Source organism: Leptosomus discolor, chromosome 4, assembly GCF_034619465.1.
Source record: "Leptosomus discolor isolate bLepDis1 chromosome 4, bLepDis1.hap2, whole genome shotgun sequence".
Lineage (NCBI taxonomy): Eukaryota > Metazoa > Chordata > Aves > Leptosomiformes > Leptosomidae > Leptosomus > Leptosomus discolor.
In genome coordinates this window covers 45,103,425-45,120,163 of record NC_141394.1, presented here as the reverse complement: position 1 = coordinate 45,120,163, position 16,739 = coordinate 45,103,425, and the positions used below count along the sequence as shown (strand labels likewise).

The 16,739-nt window shown below is 39.1% G+C and overlaps 1 protein-coding gene across 3 annotated transcripts in view; it reads left to right on the top strand.

The window, feature by feature from the left end:
- The window catches only part of TMEM131L (transmembrane 131 like), an 83,634-nt gene that overhangs the window by 65,103 nt on the left and 1,792 nt on the right, over nt 1-16,739 (top strand). For 2 of the 3 annotated variants that reach the window (XM_086464711.1, XM_086464713.1), the window contains 12 exons: nt 329-514; nt 2,115-2,264; nt 2,836-3,452; nt 5,804-5,958; nt 7,262-7,386; nt 8,925-9,082; nt 10,001-10,186; nt 11,256-11,334; nt 12,402-12,487; nt 13,813-13,933; nt 15,578-15,666; nt 16,503-16,645. In XM_086464711.1, coding sequence (XP_086320837.1) covers nt 329-514; nt 2,115-2,264; nt 2,836-3,452; nt 5,804-5,958; nt 7,262-7,386; nt 8,925-9,082; nt 10,001-10,186; nt 11,256-11,334; nt 12,402-12,487; nt 13,813-13,933; nt 15,578-15,666; nt 16,503-16,645 — 2,095 coding nt within the window. The remainder of the gene's footprint in view (nt 1-328; nt 515-2,114; nt 2,265-2,835; nt 3,453-5,803; nt 5,959-7,261; nt 7,387-8,924; nt 9,083-10,000; nt 10,187-11,255; nt 11,335-12,401; nt 12,488-13,812; nt 13,934-15,577; nt 15,667-16,502; nt 16,646-16,739) is intronic. The other variant, XM_086464712.1, reaches the window with a different exon arrangement.

The following is a 16,739-nucleotide window of genomic DNA, read 5'->3' as shown; positions in this document are numbered from 1 at the left end:
GACGACTGTGCTTTTGGTAAAGGGTGTTCTGATTAACATGAGTTGATCATATGCACCTCCTTGAGAAAAGGAAAATGAGAGTATTGTGAACAGTCACGATAAAAACGCATTTTACTGCTTGAAGATGACCTCGAAGTCTTATCTCTTGTTAGGTGGTAATGCCATCTACATAGTATAAGCAGGCAGTGGTCACTTATTTAATTGTCCTTTTTTCATATTATTAAATCAGAAGTTGTTTTGTATATTTTGGTATCAGTGTGACTTCTGAAAATGAGATTCACCCCAACAATGGAAAAATAACACCAACTCTTTCTGCTTTTCCTGACAGATTCACTCCTGACTTTACATCTTCCTGGGTAATCCGGGAGTTTACGCTGGTGACTGCTGCTAATTTGGAGTTCCACTTCACACTCAATGTGACTCTTCCTCACCATCTGTTACCGCTGTGTGCAGATGTGGTGCCAGGACCCAGCTGGGAAGAGTCTTTCTGGAGGCTTACTGTTCTCTTTGTAAGGTAATGCTTTTAAGGCCCCTGCACCACTTTGAAAAGGATCTGCAAGCACTTTTGGCTCGTGTTAGGTTTTTAGCGGTGATAGGGCCTAAATCTCTACTGTATCTGTCTCCCGAGAGTCCTGCCAGCTGGCTGTGGCAGCTCAGGAGTGGTGGTGCAGTAGCTGGTGATGGAGTTGTCAAGCACTTCTTTGCTGCTTCTCCTCGTAAACTTCTACGTTAAGGCTGCAAAGACAAAGAAATAGGATACCCGCACAGGAGTACCCAGTGGAATACTCCCCTTGCTAGGAAACTCAACTCCCCCTGCAGTAGAGATGCACATGTAACATATTAGTATCTGAACATCAGAAATAGAATCGAGTGGACTGGTAGATTATCTTTAAGTATTTCTGGAAAACTAGAATGAGTTTTATTTATAAAGTTTCAGACAGCCAAGTGAGGACCTACTTTTCCTTCTACTTCTTTCCTCCTTTCACTTGTTAAAAAATATTCACAATTTTTATTAGCTTTTGCTAGCACACTGCTAAATGGGCTACCCCAGAAAGGTGATTTGGCTTGTGTTAGGTAACTCATTGCTTGCACATGGTAAACTACTTTTAAGAGGACTGTACCCTTGTACAACAACTAAGGGTTTCGCTCCTATGCATATTCTTTCCTTTACTAACCTTTCACACTCTGTTGTGTGAACTCAGTGTTATGTTTGTCACAGTTGATGTCCAGTGCTTTCATCACCTTGAATTGTTGCAATCTAACAAGCAGTTAATGTGAATGTCGTGATGGTACATATATGTGCTGGTGCATACCTAACCGAGATCCTGGTGCACGCTGTGGTTCTGCTTGCACTGTTGTTTTGACACTGAAAACAGAGTATGAATGAAGCAACAATAATGACCACGTTATGTGGTTCTAGATGCAACAGAAGGAGACTACAGGGATCTGAAAAATCAGGACTTTCTCATTCTGTTTTCATGCTGACAAAATTTATACTGCACGATTGAGAAGGTGGTTTGACGAATTACAAAGGTTTTTGTTCTGATTGATTTATATTTGGTGCAATTAATACGTCAGTGAGAAAGAGGATATTTTGCAGCTCCAGTTTTAGTTCAGAAATATGGTGACATTTATAGTCCCATTTTATGCCAGCATTTTCTCTAGGAAAAGAGTGTTAAATAAATATCAAAATAATTACGTAACTATCATGAATGAGTAGAAGGTGCTCAGAAGACTGATAAGTATCATACTGTGAAATACTGCCATTGTGTTTAATGAGACTTACTTCTAACTGATCTTCAAATCAGGTACTAGCTTTTTTAGAATGGGTTTTTTCTTTGTTAGATTTTTTTTCTTTGTAAAGCTTATGACTGAGTTATGTTATTGAGAGGATAACTAGCAAGGCCTATAAGGGAAAAAGGAAAAGAAAAGACCATTACTTTTAATAACTGTTACTTATTTTAAACTGTATTTTGAGTTTTCTTATCTGTCCTCTCACTTAGAATTTACTAAGAAAATATTTGAAATCTATATCTTGTTAGAAGCTTTTTAACTCTTTCACTGAATACTCCTGAAAATTGTAGACACCAGTATCTGTTGTTTTTCTTTGGCAGTTTGTCCCTGCTTGGAGTGATTCTGATAGCCTTCCAGCAAGCCCAGTATATTCTAGCAGAGTTCATGAAATCAAGACAGAGGCCAAATCCTAGTTCTTCGCCACAACAGAACAGCAGCTCTGTTGACGTAATCAGCTCTGATTCCTACAAGTAAAAATACTTCTTTCTTCTTTTGAATTACCTTTTTTTGTACCTTCTTTTTGTGGAGTGATGCTTTCTGTCTGTTTGTATTTTGATACTGCTGTGAGCTGGTTTAGAGGAGATAGCGTTCCAAGCAACCTCTTTCAGAGAGCATTTTTCAGTGTTGTGGTGTATATTCATCTCCACAAAAGAGAAATGGAAGATCTCAAGGGTTTATTAATCTTGTATATTGTCAGTAGTAAATAAGGTAAAAATTGTGCAGTGGAAGTAAAGGATACATGGTGTGTAGTAGCCATGGAAGGAATGGAAAATACATCAATGGTCCTCAAATCTGACCCTCTGGGGTGGTCAGTTAGGCACTTACTGAAGTGTGTTTGAAGTCTCAGCACATACTTACTCTTGCTCAACTCCCACTGAAATCAGAATGTGCTTAGCTGGTATGAACATTGAAGACCTAATGCAGTTTCACAGCTTGTGAATATGTCCACTTTTCTTTTCTTACAAAAATGTCCCATGAAACAATTCATGATAGCTTCGTAGATAAAAACAAATCTCAAATAATATGTTTTTTTTTCTCCAGGGGAAGCTGCAAGACATTTATGGACTCGTATAGTTCCTCAGATAAAGGTAAAGGGAAGGGCTTCCTGTCTGTAGGCACTTCTTCGAGCCGAAGTCAGAATGCAGCAAAGAGAAGTCCTGCGACCTACAGCCACTCTCAGAAGAAACACAAATGTTCAGTTTACTACAGTAAGCAGAAACCAAACACAGCAGCTGGCAATGCCATTGCAGCTACTGATGAGAAACAAAATCAGATTGTGGAGAGCCAAATCTCAGCACCAAAAGAGGACATTTGCACTAATGTTGTCAATGAGAACTGGGTAACTCTAAAATATGCAAATGGCATAAATGTTAACAAGAATTTAACTCTTCCAGAAAACTTTCTGGGTAAAGAAGAAAGTGCACTGAAAAATACAGTTCTCATTAAAAATACTTCTTCAGAGTGTGATCTGAAGGAAGATCTTCAAACATGTTTGTTTCCTAAGGAAACTAACCTTAAAACTTCAGAAAATCTAGTTGAGCTCAAAGAACAGGAGTTCTGTCCTGTGAAGATGTCCAAGAAGCTACCTGAAAGTCACTTGTCCAGAAATTCACCTCAGCAACAGCCGGAACTGCAAGAAATTTCTAGGAAAAATAGTGGTAATTTTTTTTCAATTGTCAGTCGAAATTATTGGGTGAAATTTTCTGTTGAGTTCACTGTGATCAGGATTTTGTCTTTTGCGTGAGACAAGGAGGCGTGGTGTTTCTTGTGTGTTCACTATGATTTATCTGTTTACATTCCTAAGGAAACAGCTTGCATTAAAAGTTGTTTCATAAATCATAAATTTGCCTTGATTTACAGATTTCAAGCTTGTGCTGTAGCATTTTAAAGGTTAAAGTAATTGATGTCATAGATCTGCTTATAGGGCACAAATTACCCATGTCAAATATTGAGAAACATTCCAGTTTGCAATTTTCGGGTCCACTGAAAATGTGATGTCAGATATTTAGAGCCATCAAGCAAGCACGTTCAGTACTGGATATTCAGAACTCCTTTGATAAAACCACCTAAAATAAAAAAAGCTGACATCAGATTATTGTGAAAATATATTTCGTAGGAATCCGCAGTTCAACATTCCTCTTACTAACTGCATAGCTGTGTTTTTTGTCTTTTTTATTTATTTATTTTTTTTAAATTGTGGAACTAAGCTCCTTGGGAAGTCTTGCCTCTAAGTGTCACAACTCAAAATTTTAAGAGCAGCCCAAGAGTACCTGGGGGACATCAAGGGCAGGGTAGGAGAATGTGTCCTTGGGAAGCTTGGCTTTTCTTAGACACTCAGAAAAGTAATTGCATGCTGAAGACTGGCGTTCACTGTAGCTGTGGCAGAGTTTATTTAAGTGAGTGAGCCATCACGGAGGGATTTCAGGCCTTGCTGTAGTGTGTAGTTGTTACTCTCGGCCTGTTGCTTCCCATTGTGTCGTTATCTGTGAAATATAAGGGATACAAGTGTGCTGTCTCAGGTGGAGGCAGGAAAATTTCACTCATATGTACAAAGTATTTTGACGTTCTTTATGTACTCCTAAACTGCAGTGTTGTTTGTTCTTTGCTTTGAGTTAGGAAATCAGTTGGGGGGGCAGGGGGGAATAACTGTATTTACGTGCACAGGAAAGTAACTTTGAGTACAGGCTGTGGAAATCGTGTTTATACATAAACCATCTGGGAGATACTAGACTTAGTTTCATTGACAAAAATTCCACCTTGAGAGAGTGTTTCAGAGTACTGACAGTTATTCAGTGGTAAAGCGCTACAGGTAATCTGCTGCATTGTGGTTTTCTGCACTGTCAGGAATGTGAGTATTTTTGTGTTTCAGGAAGTTTGGAAGGATACATGGAGTCTAAAAAGTACCATGTTGCAGTTTTTGTATCTTGATTATAGTTACAGGCTTGGTTTTGGGCAAACGGGGAGTCTTCAGTACCTCAGGTACTCACATGTTTGTATGCTGGAGAGCAACGAAGCGTTTTTTAGAGCTCTAGCAGCCTCCCTTGCCTGGTGTCTCTGGTGTTTCATTCACATGGGCTCCTTTTGCGGTCGTTGTGACTGCCTGCTCCAGACGGGAGAGGTTGGCTGACTTGGACCTAGGACATTGTAGTTGGTTGGTAGATAGGAAACGATAAAAATGTTTGGGTGTGCCTTTCCTGATTGAGAAGACCAGTTCTCTGCAATAAGCCATGGCATTTCGGTGCAGTACAGCTGAGAGTCTTGGTAGCAGGTCACTGTGGATGATAGCAGATATCTGAGATACCTGGAACCGATCAGAGCTGAAGTTTGTTCTGCCCTGTCCAGCACTGGCAGGGCCCAGGCATAGAACTGTGACTCAGCTGGGTAACTTGGCTAGTTCTTAAGGCGGGCTTCCCCTCATTTTCTTCATCTCTTGGATTTTGTTAGACAAGAATAATTCTTCTTCCTCACAAGCCTCTTAATGAAATGAATTTTTAATGCAGATCCCATCCTAAAGAAAGGATGACACTGCTTTGTCTTAATAGTGAATTGCAGAGGGCACTTCAGAGACATAAAGCACCAAATAAAGGCTGTCCTTATTTTGGTCTACCCATTTTTGAAAAGTCTCCTCCCCACCTAGCTTGCAGGTTTTTTTCTGTTTGTTTTTAATCCACTGTTCTCTGGCTTCAGATCCTGTGTTACAGACCCATGGCTTGGGACCCAAATAGCTCAAATTCAGATGAGATGAGCAGGACTTTGGTAATTTATGCATGTGTAGGAGTGGTGTGCCCATGAGCATGAGTCAAATATAGAGCTACTTTTTGCAACTGCTATAAGAATTTTTATACAGCATTAGCTTTTGATTTTGAAATTTTCAGCATCAGCAGCCTAGTGGTTAGTCTTCCAGTGTTTTAGAAAGCAATGCAAGTCTGTTTTTAAAGACAGGTAGAAGATACTGTAGTTACGAGCTCATTCTCTTCCCAAGCAAACTGATGTTACTGTTTAATTATAGGGAATAGCCAGCAAGTGCCTCTCAGGAATGAAACAGAAAACTGTGATACTTTGAAAAAGCAGATCAACCTAAAGCCTTCCACGGAGAAAAAGATTAATAAAGGACCTAAGGAAGAGACTCCGTGCTGCGCAAAAGAGGAGATTACTTCTTCTGAGGTTTGTTTTGTGATCTTTCTGCTTTTCTAATTTAAAGTGATCTTTTTCTTGTTTATTTATATGCATATACACATGTAGTTATGTATGTGTATGTAGGGACTATTATGTCCTGTCACAGATCTGAAACGCTGTAAATCAGATGAATGAGGAATTATGCAGAAGTGCCATCCCACATCTGTTGCATATTAATACTGCTTTACAGAATGATGAACAGTTTGGGTAAAACAGTTGTTGTATTGTGATATTGGCCATATCACAACCGGAGATACTCTTTGTTATTGTCGGAGCAGGCACAAACATACTAGAATCTAATGCCAGCTGTCAGCCACAGTAATGATGTGGGAACATACTCGGGAGGGGAGGTTTCCTAGATGGGCATATTGGCCTTTATTTGCAGACCTGATCTCCAAATATAGGGCTTTGCATCAGAAATTTGCGTTTGAGAACACAGCAGGCAGAAGCCCCTTAACAGATTGCGAAGCTGCTGAGAAGGATCATTCTTCACCCCTGGTTTCTGAGCACAGTAGACACAACAGACTGTACCTTTGTTGCAGGCAGCATAAAACACTTCATCAGGTAATTAGTAACCAAAGAATTTGCATTATGTTTGTGTCCTGCCTATTGAATAGGAACCCCGTGACAAAAAGTTGTAAGGAGGAATTGCTTACCATACTTGAGCAATATGTATCAGAAAAGACAAGGTCTCATCTTGTTTTGGGAACTGTTGTTGCAAACTTTTTTCCATGTGTGGCTGATGGTGCTCAGTTTGTTTCTTGTATTTTTGAAAATGACTGTTATTTGTTGGTTAACTTACCCCATAATGTTCTCAGTTGTAATTCAAATGGATGCCTCCCCCCAACACCCCCCAGCTGCTGAGAAAAGGGAGGATTTATTGCTGCTGAACTTGCACACAAACTGATCATAAATCTGGCAGATGTTTTTTGGTTTTAGCACATTGGGAATTTTATTGACTGCTTTCCTTTCTCCCCCTACTTTTTTATTTCCCTGGAAGTCAGAGCTAGATGCTGTGAGGAGGAAAATGCTAACGTTGGGAATTCAAAAATTTCTCTCTCATCATCTATTGGTGTCTTGAAGGACAGAGTCTTGGAAAGGCTGGTCAAATTGATGATGCTGGAAAGAAGATGTGCTATGGGAAAGGCACTAAATCATGAAGTAACTATGCATTTGGGTTGGGTCATTTTGTCCAGAGAAATTTATCTAGAAAAATCCAATGGAGTTCATTTACTGAGTTAACTTCATTTTATAATGTATGCATTGTCTCAGCTCATATTTTTACCTTTAGCAAGAAGATGCATATAGGAAGAAGAAACCTCAGGAGAAGAAGGAAGGAAATGTACCAAATATGAGTTGGAATAGAAATAGAACATCTAGAAAAAATAAGAAGAAGAACGTTAATATATCTACAAGGTATGTACCTCACCAAATCATGAAGAAATCCAGAGTTGCTGTAATGTTTCTGCAGGCTTTGCATAGTACATTAGGCAGGTTTGCTTTATCTATTTAAATAAACACACTTTAATCCTGGCCTGAGCCTTTACTTTTAAGAACGTGCAGTACTAAGTATCACCAGCAAAAAAAAACCAACCTATTTTCCATTTGTAAATCTGCATGTATATAGACACACTCCATTCTGCATAGCAGTGGTTACTCTCTGTTACAGCCTGGAATTTGCTGTCTCTGGATGGTTAGCTTCCTTTCCATTGTGTATTGTGTGTATAAAATCCAGTCGTGTATTCACTTCAGTGAAAAAAGGAAAACAAAATTCTTGAAATGATTCCACCTTCAGGAGAATCATCAGCTGTATTGTGTAACTGAGGGAATGTTGTCTTCCAGTAGTTTTGGAAGAGGAGAATAAATATGTAGAAAAGAGACAGCGGCTTACATTTTTGCTGTGATGATTAAAAAGGTTAGAGCAGCACTAGGCTCAAAAGAATATTGAGAGCACCTTGGGAAGTTACTTCCACCGCCTCCCCCTGAGGTTTGTTTAAATGCATTTCTAAAGTCAGCTGTAAACGGCTCTTAATTATTTTTTCATGTATTTTAAGTTTAAGTTATTTGCATTGTTGTTAAGAAATACCAGTTATAAACTCCTGCTAGAACAGAACTCTTATGAGGAGGACATCCTCTTCCTTCCCCTCCCCCAACCCTCTGAATTAAGGTCATGATCCTACAAAGCCTTCACAGACTTAATTTTTATTGCGAGTGGTCCTATTGAGGTCAGTGGACTTAACAGGGAAATTGTAAATCTGAAGGGGCTGTTATAACTCATTATAAACAAATTACTATTCATTGTGTGGGAAGTCAGCACATCTGTAAATCTTTGCAGGATGCACACCTTTGTAGGTAGGAAGGATAAAAATCAGAAGTGGAATACTGAAATTTGTTGTCTGCTCATTGAACTGATTTGGCAGTTGCTACTTTCTGAGTTAAGATGTAACCATTTCCTTCCTGTAGAAACTTGACAGCTGGATCTTATTAATTTTCCATTAACTCTCTCTCATTATGATATTGGATCCAGATATTTCAGTTTTACTAGCAAAAACTTCAGATTACTTCAGATAATAGTTTTATTCTAGTTAAAACTATGCCAGTGAAATAGACATAGGGCACATTTTTCTGTGTATCTAGGTCTTTATACAGTGCTAGACTGTACTTATCACTATAACATCTGATTGCCTTCTGCAAGTGCCTTGGAGAATGGAGTTAAACATACACACCTTGTTTTGCTTCTCCCCTTGAGTAGTAGTAGTCTGTGTGGTGGGATATTGCATTTTGGGAAAGGTTTTTTATGTTTCTGTAAAGTTGAGGAATAAGACTCCTAAACCTATTCCTTGCCCCATGTCCTGCCTTGAGAGCCACGTGAGTTTGAAGTCTAATGCCTGAAAAGGAAAAATGCAGCTGAAATATAAAACGTAAACATGTTTCTTTGGGTGTGGTTGTATTAGGGTCCCTGAGCAGAGCGAGTTGAAGCATATGTGCAGTGAATTTGAAAGGCCGGATCTGAGAGCAAATATTGGAATAAGAGCCTGGTGTCCTCAGGGTAACGGGGAAAATTGTAAAGCAGACCAAAAAGCTGGAAGCTTGTCTATACAGGGAGAAACAGGTATGCAATCTTAATTGTCTTGAGTGGGGGAAGAAATGTAGTGTGATTTTAGTGGCGGTAAAGCTGTATTCCTTCCTTGAGAGAGATACTTGTGCTTCTCTCCCTTTTGAACCCTGACACGAAGATGGCAGGAGTGGCACGATGCAGTGCCTGAAATAATACCTGCTCACATCTGAAGGGCTCCAGATGCTTTCTCTGCGGGGCTGGCTGATGGTGCAAATCAGAACATGAATCAGTCCAAAGCTGTGATCCATCAGTTCTGGGTGAAGGACTGACAGTCTGCTTCTGTGTTTAAATTAACGCAGGTATTAACTGAAGCAGCTGTATTGCGAAAGCCACCTTTAGAATAGGCAGGTCATTTTTAAAAACCACCACTAGCTTGGGTACCTGCTTCCTGCCTTTCAGTCAGGATTTTAATCATTTGTTTTCCCTGGCTTTTGGGAAGAGGAGGGCTGAAGAAGGTATCAGTGTTTATAGGATTGTCCTTTGCCTCCCTGATGAGATAGGAAGGAAGGAGAATCTATCTCTTACGAATCCATTACTTGCAACATTTGTTATTGCTTTTAGTGTGCATATTCCTACAGCCAGGATATGTTTCATGTTTAAAATACTAACTATGTATTTCAAAAAACAGTATAGGCTTCCTATTTCAAGCTATTGCCTCTAACTGCACTTACATTCATTGCACTGGGGTTGTTGTGTAGATCATAAGCTCCTTGTGGTAGGGGCTGGTGTGCTTATCGTGAGGCTGTCAGTAAATACTATTTTCCGTTCTATTACCAGGAAACTCAGAGAATTTATGTAAATTCGTATTTCAGATGACTTTTCACTGAATCTTCAGCTGACTTTCTTAAATGTTTTGTGGGGTTTTTTTTGTTTTGTTTTTTGGTTTTTTTTTTTTTTTTGCAACTTCTTTAGAAAGCTTTTATCAGCGGTCCAAAAAGAAGTGTTTGGAGAAGTTTTGTTCTGATTCAAGCTCAGATTGTGGAAGTTCATCAGGAAGTGTTCGTGCCAGTCGTGGGAGCTGGGGTAGCTGGAGCAGTACCAGCAGTTCAGACGGAGATAAAAAGCCCATGATTACTGCCAGGCATTTTCTTCCATCCAGTAAGTTCTGCAAATACCGCCTCTGCACAGTAGTGGGCAGGGTTGCAGCCTTCCTTCTGAATGGAAAGGGCCGGCATAGGGCGTGTAACTTGGCTTTTATAGGGCACTTCTGAGAAACGCAAGGAGGAATTTAAAGAACTTAGTACTTGGAAAAAAAAGTACCACAAGTTTTGTGGAGATAAAGATGAGCTGTCAGGCTACAGACCAAGTGTCAGACTCTCCTCGCTGAGGGAGCTGCACAGTTAGTTTTCATGGAAGGATGGAAGAACTGCCTTTGAATTTATGTTACATGACATTATTCACTTAAAAATGTTACGGATGTTTAAGAAATCCACAAATGAGGAATGTGTGAAAGCAATTCAGATCTGAGGATGCTAGGATTGGATAGCTGTATTCGAGGCCTGAGTAGCCAGGAGACCTCAGCTGCTTGACTAGTACGAGAAGTGGGAACTGTGGTTCATTACTGCAGTGTTTTGAATGCCTGCGTATCCTTAAAACAGTTGAAAGCCTAAACCCTGTCACTACCATCATTATCCAGGTTGATGTAGCACTAGAAGTAAATTTTAAAGAAAGTGCTGAAGTGACACAAGTAAAGGCAGCTTTGAGTACCTGAAAAATGCTGTTTTGAATGATGTAAAAATATGCATGTACTTACATGTGTATTTGTGTATGTGTAAAACTTTACATTACCAAAATATAGTATGTGATGTATCTGAAACTGCAATCTAATAGATAACTAATTGTGTGTATGTGACTTTTCTGGTTGTTCAAACTGTAGTACTTCTTAAAAAAAAAAAAAAAAAGATAAGTCATTTCAAATTCAAAATTAATTTGGTAGTAACAAGGAACTCCTCCGTTAAGAACGTGGTAATCACTTATAGGTCATAAAATACATTTAAGACCATGTGGACATAGATAGCATTCTTTGAAATTAATGCAGTTAGTGATACTCCACAGTCTGAGAGAAAACTTGATTAACACCACTGATGATTCTATTTGTGTGTATGTATATTCTGTGCATACTTCTTTTTTTAGGATCTTTGATTTTCACAGACATTCTTTTCTTTAGGAGAGAATATTTCACAAAATGATTTTCCATCTGAAACTCCTATCACTTTAAATCTATCTCATAACATCTGCAATACCAGGTAAAAAATTTTAATTTACACCTGTCAGACATTAAAGAAACACCACCAACTTGAAATCTTGTCTCAGTTTGATAAATTATAGCTACCTGTTGTCTTGTCATTTTTTGAGACAGTCTAATTGTACTTACTAGTTAGAAGAAGAATCTTCTTCAGTACATTAAAAGATACATGCAAAATGGGTTATGCTGGAGAAATATGATAAATGCTTCCAAGTGTAAAATAAAGGTGGGAAAAAAAGGAAATTGTTTTTCCCTTCTCATTTCCTCCAGATCTTAGCAACTTTTACTACATTTGCATTACCATTTAGTTATATTAAAGTAATAATGGTTTAAAAAAAAAAGTGAGTGAGACTGTCAAGTTGATGTTATTCTTTTAATGGGAACAATGTTCTCCTAGGATATACAGCATGAAAATTGATTCTCCCCTCCCCGACATTCCTTTCTACCTCTTTAGTAGAGATAGTATCTCCAATTTTTACTACTACAAGTACTTGTTTCACTTCTCATTCCTGGCTCTGTTTTCACTAGCAGAAGTAATTTAATCCTTTTCCTCTGGGATTCTGGTGCTTGCAAATGTTCCCTTTCCATTCATATTGACTAGTTTCTTTGATGGGATTCAATGAATATGAAATTGATGTTCATGTGTGCCTTTGTATCTTCGTGCACCTGAAAGTAAACTTGCCTGAAAGTTGTTGGGAGCATTGAAACGTTATGAGAGATCCTACACATCTTCTTGGACTATAGCTTGTTTTCCAGTTTTAGAGAAAAGGTGTTGATTTGATTTGCAATGGGTTGATACTTTGGTAATAAAAGTGGGTAATTAAGATGTATTAATTTTATTCATTTTGCATGTGTAATAAGTAGCTGGCTTTTAATTTAAAAAAAATCAAAGTAATTGCACAGTGATTAATTCAAAATATGAAAAATTAGGAAAGAGTGGGAAAGCAATAGCAATCATGGTGTTCGTTAGAATATTTTTTACGTCTCTGTATATTTCCTTTTAAATACTTTGGATTATGAAATATAACAGTGTCTAGACTTAAGAAATCATGTTTCCTTTTCATTCAGCAGAGACATGAACAGCATCCCTCAATATCCTGAAACCTTATGTCCCAATTTCACTGACATAGCTGCAGATCCTGACAAAAATAAAGGTAAGTTGCTTTATTAACAACTGAAGCTTTTTTTTTTGCACACTTTGTCAAGCAGTTTCAGTGATATTGCTGATAACACTTGTATATGCTAATTTGATAGACTTGTTGTTATTAAAACTTGACTTACTTCTCAAAAGGAGAGTTAGCAAACGAAAGCTTATAACCTTGACATTTTTTTTGCTGCGTCTTCCCAGTGTGAAGACAGCATTTAGCTTTCAACTCAATGTCTTAGGTGTTCTTTGTTTTTTCTTCCTCTTGCTTTGCACAGATTTATGTCCAAAAGTAATGCAGTTGGGACATCAAGAGCACTGGTTACTGTGTTAAAATAAAGCTCAGACACAACCATTTTTCTCTAAATTTCCACAGCTGGTACTTGCTCTCTTTGAAAGCAATAATGAATGAGGTTGGGTTGGGCTGTTACAACGCTTTTCATTGTTTGTATGTCGAAGGGAAGTAATATTAACTTGTTGAGTGGGATTCAAAAAAGCAACAGGCTACATGGTGAGGTGTAGTTTGAAAGCTGGTTAGGATGCATGATTCTTTGGGCAGCAGAACTTTCTGCCCATGGCTGTCGCTTCTGCTGTAGGTTTGACTGGTGTGTGGTAGGATACAAATGTTGATTAAACCTTTTCCGCAGTAGCAATATTATGTATCTATCATGTGAAATAAAGAAATAGAGCTAACTTTGCAACTGTTGTCTCATGAAAACTGCTAATTTGGACTTTTTTCCTTTCTCCAGCTGCCTGTTCTCACAGAGTTGATAGGAACCGAGTATCTGTGGGCAGTCAGGGCACTCAGTAGAGCGCAGCACAATCAGTGTCTGCCCTAGGGCCTAACCACAGCCGTAACAAGTTCGTGTATTGTTTGATTGTGAACAGCTCTTGTCTATTGAAAACCCAACCCTCTTCCCGCTGCATTTGTGCAGTTGGACTACAGAGATGGTTTCTGACTGATGGGTAGAGGCGAGGGGGAGGCTGGTGAGGATCTGCCTCCCTGCTGTCAGTCCTGCTGTGAGGAAGGATGCTGCCTTGTTGCTGGTGGCTGATGACTTAAGGACTCTCTGTAAGAATTTCTTGCCTTGTTTTGTTGAATTTCAGCTTCTCCATTCAGGTCTTTTTATATGTATTTTTTAACAAACAGAAATGTTGAGATTTGTTTAAAGATGTACATTCATCACAAGAAAAATAGATTGGTTAGTAATTCTGGAATTTTTATCTAGATACAGTCCTTATTCTGGACCTGAGAACAAAGTGTCATTGTGATATTCAGAGTTTGTGGAGCCTCCTTCCTCTTGTTCTGCATTTCATTCCCTTTTCCGTTTTTAGGTCTTTACCCAACAGGAGACTTGTGGCCTGCCCAGCCAGTCTGCCTGACAAATAGTTTAAACTACAACCTTGAGAATAATATACCGTGCATGATCCAAGAAACCCCCTCTGTCCACAACAGGCAAGTTAACGTTTTATGTAAACAGTATGAATAACACTTTGTTCAGGTTTCTGTGATGCAGAGGACTGTACTTGAGCTTATCTTATCTAATATTTGTAAGGCAGGTGATAGTTAAAGTAAAATTCTTGCTGTTGCTTCAATCTTAGTTCTAGTTGTTTATGATTTTGCATTAGTACATCCTGATTAATTTTGCTAAGATAAATTCACTGGTGTTCCTGCTTATATGTAGATGCTCCAGAACTTCTGTCAAATGTAATCAAATACTGTTTGGAAAGCTTTTAATGCCTTCCACTTCTTTCGCATGGTCAGGCAGAGAGCCTGCCTTTTAGGTTCATTGCCCTCTTGCTAAATATGTAGCTTCTGTATATCATGGGGTGTGTTGTGTAGTGTGTACTCATGTTAAATGGTGTGAACAGACATTGTTATATAAAGGCAAATAGTCCAATTTGAAGGTGGTGTAGAGGTTCAAGTTGGTCTGACTGTTTCAGGCTCCGTGTAGATTTGGGTTGATCTTCCTGTACTGATGAACTTGAGTAATTCTTGTACTTTAGACTCTCCACACTGCAAATCTTACTAGTGAAAGATGCACCATGAACTAGTGAGAAGAAATATTCTGCCACCACATAGCAGTGAAATACAGCCAGTTCTTCAGGTCATATCCTGTCATCTGAAATGACGGAGTGGTAACTCTCCCCAAGCGATGGTCTTGTGATCCCAACCAGGCTGCTAACCTCAGTTCTGACTTGTCATGTCAACAAACTGCAGCTCTAATGATTGGGAGCAATGGGCAGTGTCTGCCTGACCCTTAAGTCAGATGAAATACATAGCGATTTGTGGCAGATTCTGCACTATGCTACTTTGCTTTCATACACTCATCTCAATTTGGACTTTATATGTAAAACTACATGTAATAATTTATTCATGTGTAGCAGTGATAACTTACGATAGCTTCTTGCCTGAGTAGTTAAACTGAATTAGCACGAAGTGTTATATTCCAACTTTGTCCAGACTAGGTCCAGACTTGGACTTCTTCAGGCTCACTGCATAGCAGGGCTTGTTTCACTTCTGACATATTTTCAGAAATATTACTTTTGAAAAGTCTTCTTGAAATTCTGAAATTATTTTAATTAAAACAAGTATAATCCCTGCAAATTAATGTGTAGTTTAGAAAACGTAATTGTTGAACAGGACTTTAACACATATGGTAGGCAAAGTAGAAATACCCATTTTAATTGCTATTCTGAAGCATTCAAATGCTTGATGAATGCATTACTTTTTTTTTCTGTTTCAAATGACATTATTTCACTTTATAGCTACCATTACCATGGTTGTGGGAAAGAAGTACAATTATTTTCTTTTTTACAGAGGAAAAAGTTGAACCCACTTAGGTGTTGCAGGACTTTGATAGCTGTCATTACAAGTTGTTCATCCTCCCAGAGGAAAAAGAGCTCAGTGAGAGAAGCACAATGATTATGTAGTGGCACAGAGTAGATACTGGCAGAATTGGCAAGCAGAACGTGAAAAGCCTCATCAGTTACAGGCATTTTGCATCCAACAGCTTTACATTAAATAAGTGTTTCTAAATAATTTTCAGAAGTTCTGCAAATTGTTTCTGACAGCAGATTTTTCTTTTCCTTGGGACAGCTTCATCGACTGGAATGCAACTTGTGACAGCCAGTTTTCCAACATGTATTGTCCACTAGAGATGAACGAATATGGTCCTTTCCCAGAAGGTAGGATAAAATAAAGCTTATTAATTATCACTGAGCATGTTTTTTTCTCTCACCTCTAGTAAAACAAAAGACTGAGCTTGTCTGTAAACATCTGGGTGTCATTGCTTAAGTGAACTTTACGGTTTCCAGCTGACTGGGTGCTCTGTAGCAATAAACAATGTCTGCATGTGGCAGATGAGAAGACTAATCTTCGTATGGAGTTAATAAGCCTGAAAAGCCAGTATACAGGACTCTGTCTGAGAGGGAATAGAAATGCTTGTGACCACAGTATTACACAAATCTTTTTGCACAATTTTCTTTGTTTCCCCTCTGGCAGACTTCTGCCTTCCAGTGTGTGAAACAGAACGCCTCTTGTGACCAATTACCTTTCCAGGCCAGACTTTCTTGGCTTGGGAAGCACACTGGCAGCAACCTAGAATTCTTTAGCATTACCTAAGCAATAATTAAAGGTCAGGCTACAGTATCACAGGCAAGCACAGTGATCCCTCGGGTGCTTAGAGCTGAGGCATGTTGGCAGTGAAGCCTGGGTAGGCTCTGCCATGTGTGTTCTGTGGCTAATAAAGACTCTGTTCTCCAGTGGAGAGTTTGCCAACTCTTTATCCCGTCCTCCTGATGGCAATTTGTTAGTGGGTCCCTAATACAGAGTGGTAGTCTTGTTAACAGAAATTGTTATGCTTTGCTGCTATGCTGCCCTGAAGCTGCCTGAAGTCACTGACGGCCTTAGGTCAGTTCCAGCCTGCCTTGCTCTGAGAAGATTCAGTGTTCCTCCTCAGAAATGTTAGTAGTGCTTATATTGCAACAGCCTTATTTTGTCTTCCTGCTTTTATAAACTGCAGAAAACATGAACTACCCCAGTGGCTTCCCAGGTACTGCAGCAGTGCAGAATACAGCCTTCATTGACCAGAACTGTCCCTCCACCTGGAACGCGCCTCCCAACATGCCGCCTACCTGGGAGCCTGCCAGTTACGTCAACTCCACAGTGAGTATTGTCACTGCAAGGCGCTGCCTTCGTGTGCCTCTTCAAAGCTTTCCCAGTGCATTCCTGTCTTTCCCCTACCTGCTGTGTCCTCACG